At 53.0% G+C, this 12,980-nt stretch overlaps 1 protein-coding gene across 5 annotated transcripts in view; it reads right to left on the reverse strand.

Annotated features, from left to right (window-relative positions):
• Window positions 1-644: 644 nt before the first annotated feature.
• Window positions 645-12,980, reverse strand: part of RFFL (ring finger and FYVE like domain containing E3 ubiquitin protein ligase) — a 75,237-nt gene continuing 62,901 nt past the window's right edge. For 3 of the 5 annotated variants that reach the window (XM_040244041.1, XM_040244045.1, XM_040244044.1), the window contains exons 3-7: window positions 12,154-12,546; window positions 8,047-8,130; window positions 6,948-7,158; window positions 5,758-5,781; window positions 645-3,303 (exon numbers count right to left, since the gene is read on the reverse strand). In XM_040244041.1, coding sequence (XP_040099975.1) covers window positions 3,122-3,303; window positions 5,758-5,781; window positions 6,948-7,158; window positions 8,047-8,130; window positions 12,154-12,546 — 894 coding nt within the window. In that variant the 3' untranslated portion in view covers window positions 645-3,121. The remainder of the gene's footprint in view (window positions 3,304-5,757; window positions 5,782-6,947; window positions 7,159-8,046; window positions 8,131-12,153; window positions 12,547-12,980) is intronic. The other 2 variants (XM_040244046.1, XM_040244047.1) reach the window with 1 other exon arrangement.

Here is a 12,980-nt window from a genome sequence, read left to right on the forward strand (position 1 = left end):
TTGGCAGCAGGCAAGAGGTCACCCTAGGTGCTGAATGGGTCAGCCTCCCAGAACAACGAGGACAAAGTGCTGTGGCTCAGCCTTGAGCCTCTACGCCCTTTGGGCAAGATCCCTTCCTGCTCCAGTCACAGGGCAGATCTGCACTCAGTCTGGCTCTCCCAAAGGCTGTGCTCTCAGGAGTCCCCTCCCCTGTGCACCTGGTCTGACAGGCATACCGACCTGCATGGAGACACAGGGCACCCTGCCCTCGAGGCCGGGCCAACCTCTGAGCCACAGTCCAGCCAACACAGCTGTTTCCACAACTCCAGCCATCTCCCAGGGTCACCTGTAGACGCCGGGGCACCCCGGCTGGTCTCAGACTCCTTCCCACCCACATCTTTAAGGTCTGCTTCTACCAGATCGGTGTCCATGGCTGAACTCACTTGATGCTCCTATCTGGGCTTGGTCCTTTTTCCTGCCCAGTTCCCATCCTCTACTAGGCTTTCCCATGTCCAAGGCCACATGACCCAAGCATCTCCAAAAATAACGCAATCTCACAAGAGCAGGCCTATGTGCATATAGCCTGGGATTAGCCTGTGGCTTGTGAACTCATGTCAGTCTTAACTATCAGACCTCTGGCGTCCTCACACCAGATCGGACAGGCATCTATGTTGAAACTTTATTACAAAATTATAAAGCAGAGCTCTGTAACAAAAAATACACATTTGGGTTTGGTCTAACACCCAAGTAAGTCTGAGAAAATCTTAATATAAGCCACTTGAAATAACACATTCACGTCCAAAAGATTTCAACAAATTTATACAATATACATTGAGCACTAATTCCTGTACAGCTTATTCTTTCTAGTTTGGATCCAGCTATTCCAATGTATTATGAACCAGTCAGCTGTCCTGTCTTTTAAAACAAGTCACAACTGAAATCTCAGGACAATCAGCAAAAGCCATGGGATAATGGAAGAATTAGATGTTTCCATGGTAATTAAGACCAAGGATCCATGAGGGGCAGGAGAGAGCATCCAAGGATAAAAATCAAGTTTGCTACCTAGGTTAGATAGTAACTGAAATGGGATCTTAAGAATTCCCAGCCTTTATTTGGTGTAGTAATAAAGAAGATACAAAGTGGGAAGGGGGGATGCTTAGGGTTAGGTTGTTTTAACACCTTTTCTCCTAAATGGAAACCTTCACCAAAAGGGATTAGAAGACTTAAAGGCAAGTTCTTTCTCCTAGATGAGTAAATGACATCAGTTCTGATTCTGACTGAGGTTACAAACCAACCATCAGGATATTGTTAACTCATGTCTAAGAGGGAAACTGGGAGGTAGGGAGTGGTAAGGCCTCAGCAGAGAAAACAAGTTTTAAGCAGGGAAACAGCCAGCTTCTGCCCTGAAGTTATTGCTAGGTTGTAGCTGAGCTGCTATGTGCAGACCTGTTTGTTTCACAGTGGAACTAAGGAGTAGCTGAATTCTTTGTTAAACTGATAGGCACCGTAAACTATAGTATTTACTGTCCAGCAGAAAGATGGTACTTTACAGGGAAATCTCCATCCGCCACCCCCCACCTCCCACCCCCAGTTCCTACAAAGGCTGTAGCCCAGAATCAAACTATCTAGGACTTGGTATAATGTCAAGGTAGGTGGTTTAGTGGTTGATGGAGAGAAAGCATTAAGCATATCCTGTACCAACCAACAGGTGCCCTTACAGGCTTTCCAAAGTCACGATTGGTTCTTCTGGTCTGAGAGAGCTCAGCTGCAAAGGGTGGGGGTAGGGGTGACTGCCAAAAGAGGGTGTGCATAGCTCATCCAAAGGTAATGGCGGCACACACAGCGCTTCGGATAGTGCACAGAATGTATGTTTGTGCTTGGCTAAGCTTCTCCAGCAGACTTGAGCTCTTCCATGGTGGAGAGACCCTGAGAGGGCTCAAGAACAAGACTCACTCACTGCACGGCCCTTCCCAAAGAGCCAAGGGAGTGCTGCTTCCTGACCTGCCCCTAAAGCAGCAGGCTGAGAGAGGAAGTGAGAGTCGGTGTCCCTCCCAAGCTGGGGAACAGAGGCGTGCAGCTGTCCGCGAAAAGGCTTATACCTCTGAGTGCTCGGTCTTACATGCTTGTCTGACTGGAGCAGAATAAGGCCCTTTGCCTAAGTCTCTGTGTCTTCAAGTGAGACCATGTTTAAAACCTCCATGGGCAAGAGGGGCCTCGTGCTCAGGGGAAAATGGTTTAACGCTGTCCACTGGAGACGTCAAAGCCAAGCAGAGAGCCACTGCTTCCACCCAATGCTTTCCCTTTTCCTCATCAACTAAAACAGGATGGCACAAAGTCAGACCCCAGGAGGAGAAGCAGAGGTGACCCACGTACTGTCTTTCACAGAGACTGGAATCTCCCAGCAGTCTGAAAGCCAGATGCTTTGCTGACTCCCAAGGTCAGCTCAGGAGAGGGATAGCTTCCCATCCCAGCACTTAAGGAAGCAACTCTTAATGACTTAAGGTTTTCCAATTGCATTTGCGTTTCATTTCTCACCAGAAATAAGTTTACTGGTACAAATAATTCTGTCCCTAGGAGGATCACTATTGGTCTGGTAAGCTACCATCTTTTTGGTCTAAAGAAACAAATGGATTTTAGGTAAGGTATCAAGAGACTTCAGCAAAGGCCGGTTAAAGCAGAGAGCCACAGAGACCAGAAATGAATGCGGGCGTGCCGGGGAGGAAGGAGCCGTTCCCCCCAGGACTCGCGGTGGGTGAAACCGAGGAACGCCGCTCAGGGGGGTGGGCGGGCTACAGGAGGAAGGGTGAGACTGTTTAGGTTTGCAGAGGAAGGGAGGAAGATATGGTCAAAATTCTGGAAAGTCCTCTCCATCAGTTACCATTGTCACCCCAAGATCACCAAAACAGGGACTGGCCTGTGCGATCTGTACCAGTTTCCACTGGCCTGGGGCTCGGCCAGCCGCACGGTGTACCTCTGAAGCAAGACAGGCGTGCCCAGAGATGACACAGCATCTTTGCTCGCCCTGGTCTTGGGAACACTGTGCATTTTCTGGTTAGCTTGCCCGTCTGCAAGCCGGCCAACCGTGGGCTCAGACACCTGGAGCTCTGTCCCTGTAAGGCACTGCAGAAGCTGGCACGGGCCCTCAGGATCGGAAGACGTGCACGGCTCGGATCACGTACTGCCGGCAGATGGGGCACTCGTTCATGCGCTTGCCGCACTTGGTACAGGTGACCATGTGGCCGCACTCCAGCAGAACGCAGTCAATGGGCGAGTCCATGCAGATCCGACACAGGTTCTCCTCCAGGCTGGACGGCACTGCTCCCCCTGGACACAGAGCAGAGAGGAGAGTAAGGGGCACAGCCCCCCAGATCCACACACTTCCCTCAGGGAGAAGGAAACATCTCCCCAGGAATTAACTACACCTGCTTGTTTAATCTGCACCTCCATAGGTTAGGCTATAGGTTTGAAGAGTCAAGTACTTGTAGATCAAAGACTTCCCAGAACATGAGATGTTTAAGGCAAAGGCCTCAAAGCTTAAAAAGAAGTAACGTTCAGACAACTGAGGCTGTAATAAAGCCAGGGAGTGATACTCCCTAAGGCAGAACGTGCTGATAAGATATAAAACTGGCTGAGAAGAATTTAGATATCAACAGAGTTGTAATGAAGGATCAGGAAGGATCATGTGACTCCTCTGTAAACATACCCCCAACTGAATAAAGAAAGCCAAGGATTGCAGGGCCCCAGCCATGCCACGGCCTGCTTCCTCAGAGGAGACGCCGTGGTGCCAGAGCCCAGCAGAGACTATGGCTCCCTCCTCTCTGCCCCCCACACACACTTCACCCACACCACCGTGACTGCTGCTCAGTGCTTTCAGAATTTGTGAGTTTGCTCCTTGTCTCCCCAACTAGGAGACGGGCTCCTAAATTCAACAAATGGAATCAATTTCTATTGAGATAATAATATACTTAGTATCTACTGTGTGCTCTGAGGGCTGATAGTCATCTTGAATGCCGGAAACCAGTCCTGAGGTGAAGGTGAACATGTTAGTCTGACTCTTTGTGACCCCATGGACTATAGCCAGACAGGTTTCTCTGTAAATGGAATTCTCCAGGCAAGAATACTGGAGCAGGTTGTCACTTCCATCTCCAGGGGACCTTCCTGACCCAGGGATTGAACCCACGTCTCCTGCACTGGCAGGCAGATTCTTCACTACTGAGCCACCTGGGAAGCCCCAACAAAAACTGTGAAGTAGGTACTCTCGTTTCTCATTTTATAGGTGAGGCAAGTGAGACCAAAGGGTTAAATAGCTTGCCCAAAGATTCAAATCCAGGTAGGCTGGCTTCTAGGAAAGTGGCCTGAGGGCAGGGGCTGCGAAGACCGTACTAACTGCTCAGCGCACAGTTCTCAACAAGGCTAACTGGCTTGTGCAAGTGGGAAGACACAGTGGGCATGATCTACATCCGGGGTCAGCTGTAGGAACAGAAAAACCTTCATGTCCCCAAACCCAAGCTTCCCAGCATGTTTTAAATGGCTTGAATCAGGTAGCCATAAACAGGGAACTGGTCTTATAACAGCCACCTCTAAGGTCCCACAGGGAGCTCTCATACTCCACTGTTTCTGTGCTTTCTTTACCTGTTCCTTGGATTATTCAGAAAGTCAGGCTGTGAGGCAGTGAAACCTATTTACTCCTGTGAGGGGCTGGTGGCCCTAACAGGGAACATTTGGAAACAACTGAACTATATAAACACCTATATATATAAATAGGAATACCTATATATATAATAAGTATGAGCTATATAAATAGCTCATCCATAAATATATAGATGGGCTGGAGTAATTTACAGAATTTCATTACAGATTACTTCTGTCAAGATTAACAAATTCATTAACTCAGTTGCCAGCATTCTCCCAGGGAATCAGAAAGATCCCAAGTGGATGGTCAAACTTTGGTATCAGGTGAGGGTCTAGAACTCCAAATGCTCAACTCTTGGGAATGTATCAGCCAGAAGACCGTGCCCAATTCTGAGCAATATGGTGAGAGCTCTTCCTCAAGAAAGGATGTTCTCAGAGTAGTGTAGGGGCCTGAAAAGCACTTTAAAACTTTTTCAGAAGACACTCCAAATTTGTCACTTAGTAAAACGGCTGTATAGCCTTGAGGCTTTCAGAAAAAGGTCTAGCATGTTTTAGCGTGACTGTATGTGCAGTCAGATTCCTGCCTTGCGTTCTAGGGGTGCCCAGAGACCTGCGGGTGGTCTTTAACATACAGGTTGGTCCATGGCAGCTGAGCGCCACGAAACACGCTATACACACAAGGCTCTCAGCTCACCAGCCCTGCTTTTCAGTTGGTACCAGAAGCTGATGAACATCCCCAGTGATTTCCCTGAAGGTACACACAGAGATCCTCCCACACAGACCAAGATGGAGTGAAAGCTATGGTGCCTGCGCCCCAGGACTATGGGCAATGCACCAGAAGTGCCACCCCCTGGCTTTGCCGAAGATTTTACACAGGCTGGCTTCTGAGCTCTGACACCCAGAGGCCTGCAGATCAGGCTGCCCGAGGTGTCCTGCCACTCCTCCCTTTGCAGGGACGGGGATGGGAATTTCTAAAGATGCTGAGGAGTCCTGCTTCCCAGGGAACATCCCCCCAGTACCTCTCCCCTGCCAGGATGTGGATATGCTCAGAGTTCTCAGATGGCTAACAGGAGTAAAGGCTGAAGGGGAGGAAGGAGAGGAGAGTGAAGGGCCTCAGCCCGATACCAAACAGGAACAGCCACGTACCGTTTTGGTCTTCAGCGCTGCACACTGCAAAGGGAAGGAAAGAAGGTGTCTGAATACGTGACGACAAGGAAAGCATCCAGCCACCATGACTTCACTTCCGAACTCAGACTGCTCTCCTGCTGGGAACCAGGCCACCCTCCTCAGACCCTCCACACACGGGAGACTCACCCACCGCCCCTGCTGGGGTGTCTGGTCTAGTCTTAGAATAAGGGCTTCCACTGCTTTGTCATGAACAAAAGTGCCAGGCAGGAAGGAGACTGCACAAGCTCAGTGTTCTTTTTTTCTATCACTTCAGAAGCCAGAGTTAAAGTCAAGAAAGGAGGAACAGTCTGCCCTGGTTGGCCAGGGAGTCTGGGTACGACTCCCCAGAGGATCCATCTCCTCGTCCCTCATTTGGAGGTTCTGGGGACCATCCAAAAGGGAAGAGCCTGTGATCAGGTGACCAGGCAGACGTCCCCTAACTCTGACAAATCTGAGCTCCTGGGAGAGGAGAACCTGAATCTGACTTCAGCCACTGTGAGCAGGCAAGTCAGCACAACCTTGACCTGCAGGAGCCCATCAGCTGGGGTGCGACTGGGTGACGTCATTTCAGGAAATGCAGAGTTCCAGACAGCTAGACTCGTCTCTCGCCTGCAGGGCTTCTCTGCCTTGATTGGTACAATCTCACCACAAATCGGCAGCACGGACATAATAGCAAGTTTTTTTCTTCCCCAAACTCATTTGACCACAGGCCTTGTTTTATTCTGCATCACTGAAAATGATACCATGGCAAATGCTTTGGAAAATGAACAGCCCCGGGGCAGGCAGGACACACACAGGGTGCCAGCACCTTGGGTACAGAGTTTCAGCACGGCCAGAGGCAGTGATGAGTCTGACGGGGCGACATATGGCGGGAAAGGCCATGGATTTAGACCCAGGAATCCTCAGGGCCAATCTAGGCTCTCCAGTGAAGGGCAGATGCTAACAAGGCCTATTTCACAGGCTGCCCTGAGGATTAAATACATACACATCATGCCTGACCCCACCCGGGCATCAGCTCCAAAGGACAGTTGTTATTAGAGGACGCAAATGCGCAGGGTGGCCCCTTCCTCGGCTGAAGCATGGGAATGGAGTGGGGTCGCTGTGGCCTCTAACGCGCAGCAGCAGGCGCCCTGCAGCTCTATGCTGCTGCCGCCTGCATGGCCCCTCACCCAGGTGCTGGAGTCCCTTCTGGTCCTTGTACAGCCGCGTCACCCTCTCCATCAGTTCCCACTTCTCACAGCAGCCCTTATAGTTGACGAAGTTGCGAGCCAGGATCTCCTTGAGCTGTCGCACGGTGAGACCTTCGATGTCCTCCAGGTCGGTCAGGTCAGACAGAGAGGCCCTCCGGCCTGGGACAAAGCTGTCCTCTGAGTCGACGGACTGCGAAGGCAAAGATGGGTTGGGTGGGCTCCACTCCCCCGCCCCCGCCCCAGCTCTCGCTCCCAGGACCCCAGAGCTCTCATCACTCTGTGCTTTTGGTGACTGGCCTTGAGGGAAGCAGGAATGGGGGCATATGGAGGATTACATGGCACCGGCTCTGCATCGCAAGACAGACCTCCGTCTCTTCCTGACCCAAGGGCTGTGCTCAGGCCCAGCTGGCCACAGCCCCACCCCCAGTGGCCGGGTGGGAGGAGCAGCACCAGCTGAGGCAACAGGTTTTGGATCCCAGTTGCTCCACTGACTGATGCTGAGCAGCACCGGGCACGATGCTCACCTCCCTGAGCCCGTCTGCCCCAGGCTTCCCATGGAGATTAAACGAGGCAGCACGAGAGACTACTGCGCATGGTCCGGGTCTTTCTCCCCTGGAGAGAGTTCTGCTTTCCCACAGAAGAAGGCTGCTTCCCGCTCAAGCATCCTCTCTGCACACTGGAGACTGCAGCTCTGCGGCCCCACAGCAGTGCCCTGAACTCCCTCTCATCTTTCCTCCTGATTATCTGATCTCCTTCCCCTGACAATGGCCACTGTGTGCTGGAAGCAGAGGAGAAGAACAAGACTGGCTCAGCGGCGCCAGGAGCCTGCCCTCCAGCTGCTCTCAGCAAGTCAGCAGACTGGAAACCAATGGGCTGTGCCGCTCCACAGCCTCCACTGGGACACGGACGCTCCCGAGGTTCACCTGGAATGCTCACACTAAACGCCAGTCCCGCAGACAGGATTTCAGGACTGTCATCACAGCCTGCTTCTCCCCTCTCCCCCGTGAGGCCGCCCAGAGGGTCCTGACGAGAACAGCAGTGAGAGCAAAGGCAGAGGCACAGACCCCACAGGGCCCACCTGGGTCTCGTCCTCAGCAGGGGCTCTGGCCGTGCGCTCCAGGTAGACGGGCTCCTCTTGGTCCTGAGACACATGGCCATTGGCCTGTGGGGACAGAAAGATGCCATCACATCCGCAGAGCTGTCCCAGGGATGGCATGGGGCTCTTTCCAGCTCACGCCATATCCAAATGCATTCTCATCTCCCCGGGAACCTGGAGTCTCACATAACAGCATTATAGAAGCCTGACTGTCAGGCAGGGAAGCGATATGCATACATTTCAACTCTAGCCAGGATGGCATTAACTGCCACTCACCGTCAGTGTTGGCTCAGCTTGCACACTCCGAGTGGAAGGAAGATCCCACGGCCGCTCCTCTGCCAGACCATCAAGTCCGTTCCTGACACTGACGCCACAATGCCAACCCTACAACTTCTGCCCGCCATCCCTGGTTTTGCACCCAGACCCGTGTCAACTCTTTTCTCCCCAACTGTTCAAACTATGTCTTCACTTCTGCCACACGAAATCTCCCCGGCTTCCTCATCGGGCCCAGATGAAATCAAAGTTTCCAGACCCTCACCACCCCACCCCTCTCTCTTCTGGCTAGTCACTCCTCTCATTAGAAATTCTAGAAATATGCTCCAACCAGTAGGGCAGACTATTACTAAGAGCTGTCTTGAAACCCAGTCAAAAATTATTTTAAGGCATCAAATAGTCTATTAGCCTGAGACTATATGAGACTAATGCCTATGCTTAAGAAGTTTCATTTGGCTTAGAATTCTAACCTCTCAAAAGGTTTCCTCTGGTTTTGCCAGAGTAGTCAGAACTGGGAGCCACCTAATCCCATCACCATTTAAGCCACAAATCCCTTCCTAGATCCTCTCCACCCACTGCTCCCAAACAGGCGAAAGGTCTGGTGTGAGCCCAGAGCAAAGAGGTGTCCGAGCTCACAGGCCTTTTCCACTGGACTCTTCAGAGAACCAGCAAAGGGACAACCCGGAAAACCAGTCACTCACTGGCCCCCGCTGCTCACCTCAGGTTAGAATGCATAATATGGAGCTAATTAAGAAAAGGCACGCAACCACACAGAAATGAAGAGCAGAAATAACAACCGTCACCAAAAATGCCAAGTGACGATAAGCTCCTGTACACAGCACATGTGGGCAGAGATGCTTCCCAGACAACGTCCAGTTTTCTCTTAGCTTTACGTCAGTGTGGTACCCACTGGCCTCCAGGTGTCACCTTGGAGTTACAAGAAGCCATTCAGAGCCTAACCTTTTTCCAAGTAGACAGTTTCTGTATGTCTTCTCTTTTCCACAAAAGAGAAACTCTTTTGTGCTGCAAAGTATGCTCCTGTCTTTTCAGCATGTCCACTGGCTGAGCCCAAATCTACAGTGAGTGTCTGTCTACAACTGGCTTTATTCCATGCGCTTCCTTCACTAGCAACTACTGCCAGGGGGTTACAGGCACAGGAAGGGGCCCTGGTGAGGTGAGCGCTACCAGCAGACACACAGCCTGCATGCCGCTCGCGGCAGAATCATCAGGCAGCCCCGCACGAGTTACTGTGCTTGCCCTATTTTTCTGGCTGGCAAAATGCGGGCCTCACCAGAACAGGGGATGTGAGCTGACCTGAAGGCCTTCTGGAAACATCAGAGGAGAAGCACCCAATGAGCCCTGGTACACGGGTGACCTACGCGTGCCGTCTGTAACTTCTGATTAATGAAAGGAACCCACCTAAAGGTTCTTTCAGGGAAAAAAAGAAAATTTCCTCGAGGCACTCTCCTGACTCCCCATAAACAGAGAGAAAACCCTGGAGCAAGCAAAGGGAGGAAGTCATGGCAGGCGGCCCAGCCTGTCCAGCAGACAGAGCAGAGCCGAGGGAGAGTGAAGCCCCAGAGCACGCTGGGAGAAAGCCAGCTCAGGCCGATGAGGGAGCTGCACGCGTGTCCTGCAGGTGAAGCTTGCGACCACAGAGGCCTTTTTGGCTCAGTGCTCATCAGAGCTGAATCAGGGGCCCTGTCCAAGCAGAGGCGGGGACCAGAACAGGAGACGGCAGCCCTCCACATCCTGTGCGGGAGACGACGACACTGGTGCATGCCGGCTCTGGCGGCTCAAAGCCCTTCAGACGTGGGGTCACGCTGCCAGTCAGTCGTCCCCACATCCTGGCAGGAGCCAAAGTGGTCTGGATTACTAACCTCATCGCCTTGTTAAAGCTCGAACCTCCCCCAAGTGACCCGAGAGTCAGTGCCCAGCTGGATGTGGAAACTGGATCTCCTAGGTCCTAACCCTCCCACTGTTGCCCAAGTCAGATGAGTAAAAGGCTCACTGAGGCACTGAAGTATAGCTACAGGATGCCAGCACGCCCCGATGATGACAGTGATCCTGGCACTTCGGAGGTGGTTAATACATGCTCACTGAGTAGAGTAAACGAACGCAAGGAAAAATCGTTCCTAGAGACCAGCACCTGGAGCCAGAGGCTGCCGCTTCCTCCCCAACCCTTCCCTCTCCCCACCATGAGCACCTAGTCTGCAGAGCTGGCCCTCTGCCCACGTCCTGTCGGTCCTAACCTTACAGGGTCCCCTAGGGCTACCCACAGCTTCCAGCTACTTCCCACCCTCTGTCCAGGGCCTCTCCCACTGGAGGCGGGGCACCACTTCTGCCATCCCCACCCCAAGCCTCTGGCTGAAGCCTCCTGCCTTGCCGGTGTTGAGTCCTCCCCCGCTCCCCACCAAGTGTGTGGGTGTTTGCTTCCTATAACTTGACATGAGTCTTGCTGTCTGACACCCTATCCTTTCCTCTTTCACCCCCCTCAACCCTCTCCTCTGGAGAAGGCAATGGCACCCCACTCCAGTACTCTTGCCTGGAAAATCCCATGGACAGAGGAGCCTGGTAGGCTGCAGTCCATGCGGTCGCCAAGAGTTGGACACGACTGAGCAACTTCACTTTCACTTTTCACTTTCATGCGCTGGAGAAGGAAATGGCAGCCCACTCCAGTGTTCTTGCCTGGAGAATCCCAGGGACAGGGGAGCCTGGTGGGCTGCCATCTATGGGGTCACACAGAGTCGGACACGACTGAAGCGACTTAGCAGTGGCAGTAGCAGCAACCCTCTCCTCCTCAGTGATAATAACAATGTTATTCAGTCACTCAGTCGTGTCTGACTCTCTGCAACCCTATGGACTGTAGCCCACCAGGCTCCTCTATCCATGGAATTCTCTAGGAAAGAATACTGGGGTGGGTTGCCATTTCTTTCTCCAGGGGATCTTCCTGACGCAGGGACAGAACCCAAGTCTCCTGTATCGGTGGGTGTGTTATTTACTGCTGAGTCACCTGGGAAGCCTGAGGTCCACTGGCATCACTCTAATGCAACAGCTGGTTTCCACATCTACCTTCCCCCTCAGAGGGGCTTTCTCAGCATAGAAGCAACATAATCCTCGATTCTGTGCTTTCCAGGCCCGGTTCATAATTCAGTCCCTGTGCTGCCCTGAGCCTTCCATCCCCAGGCCCTGCTGGGATGCTGATAAGGCCGCCTACTGTTCAACAGCCCTGCAAGCACACCCCGGCCCAGCCAGCGCGGGCAGGAGTGGCCGGGCCCGTGCCTCCGTCACAGTGTTTCCTTCCGCTGCCTCGCCTCCACATACTCTTTTTGGCCTCACCACGCAGCACGCAGAATTTCCCCAACCAGGGATCAAACCTGTGCCCCTCGCACTGGAAGCTCGGAGTCATAACCGCTGGACCACCTGGGAAGTCCTACGTGGTCCTTTTTCTCCCTGGTGCCTTGTGACAATCACTGAGGGACCGAGTTCCCCGTTGGCCCAAGAAGACCATGAGGTGAGAAAGCAGGAGGGTAATTTGATCAGAACCAAAAGTGAAGACCTAACAGTGAATTTTCTCAAAATGTTTCTAGAACAACCAATTTTGTAAAACTAACTGGGATAGGAACCTATTACAAAGAAACAGAAAAACACAATAACCCAGTACCATGCATCCATTTCTCTAAGAAAAGCCCAAACGTGAGTCTGAAGTCCAGAAAACTCCAGAAAGGCCGTCACTTGTGCAGCCCCTCTCCCACAGTGCGGGAGGAGAGGAACCAGAGCCCGCCCTGGAGAGAGGGGAGGCTGCACTGGCCGTACCTGCTGCCGGCCCTGCGCCTGGCCGGGGGGTGCAGACGGGAGGCCGGGTGAGGTAGGCGGCACGGTGCTGGTGTGGGGCCGGGAGAGGAAGGCCTGCTGCTCGGGGAAGTCAGGGCCCAAGGGGGGCGCCTGAGTCCTGCCCTCCTGGGAGATGACGGGCTGCTGGCCGAGCACCAGGGACACCAGCTCCTCCTTCTCCCGGCACATGTCGGTAGAGATGTCGTGGAGGCTGAGATAGTCCCTCAGGTCCTTCACCTTCATCTTCATGAGCTCCTCCCGCCGGAAGGCCGTGGCGCGGAAGCGCTGGCAGAGAAGGCAGAGGCGGGGCCCGGTGCCCACCTGGCTCGAACAGTTGGTGCAGAAGTTCTTCTTACAGTCCAAGCAGGTCTGCTGCTTAAGAGCGAGAGGCAAAGGAAACCACGTCAGGCCGTGAGGACAAGACAGAGCGTGACAAGGGCTGGGCACGACCGCCCCTGTGACTCGCCCTTTCACCGAGCTCCTCCTCTACCCAGGGGTTGGGCCGCCGGGCGGAGTTTAGGATCAAAGCCCCCGGAGGCAGCAGGGCCCCCGCGGGTCTTTGGCCGCCACAGGCAGGGCGCCGCGGGCAGGATTCCACTGGAGGCTCACACCACTCATGCTACTCACCAGTAGAGAAACAGAGGCTGCTAACTGAGAGTGACAGCTTCAGGGTAAGAAAAGCCCTGCCTTTACGAAGTCTCCCTCCCCCGTCTCTTGTGGTGTCACCTTGGGGCTGTAACTGAGCCTCTCTGGCCCTAAATTTCCTCATCTGTAACATAGGGGGTGATGAAGGCAACTACTTCATAGGA

This window comes from Oryx dammah, unplaced genomic scaffold (assembly GCF_014754425.2).
Source record: "Oryx dammah isolate SB20612 unplaced genomic scaffold, SCBI_Odam_1.1 HiC_scaffold_8, whole genome shotgun sequence".
NCBI classification, from domain to species: Eukaryota; Metazoa; Chordata; class Mammalia; order Artiodactyla; family Bovidae; genus Oryx; species Oryx dammah.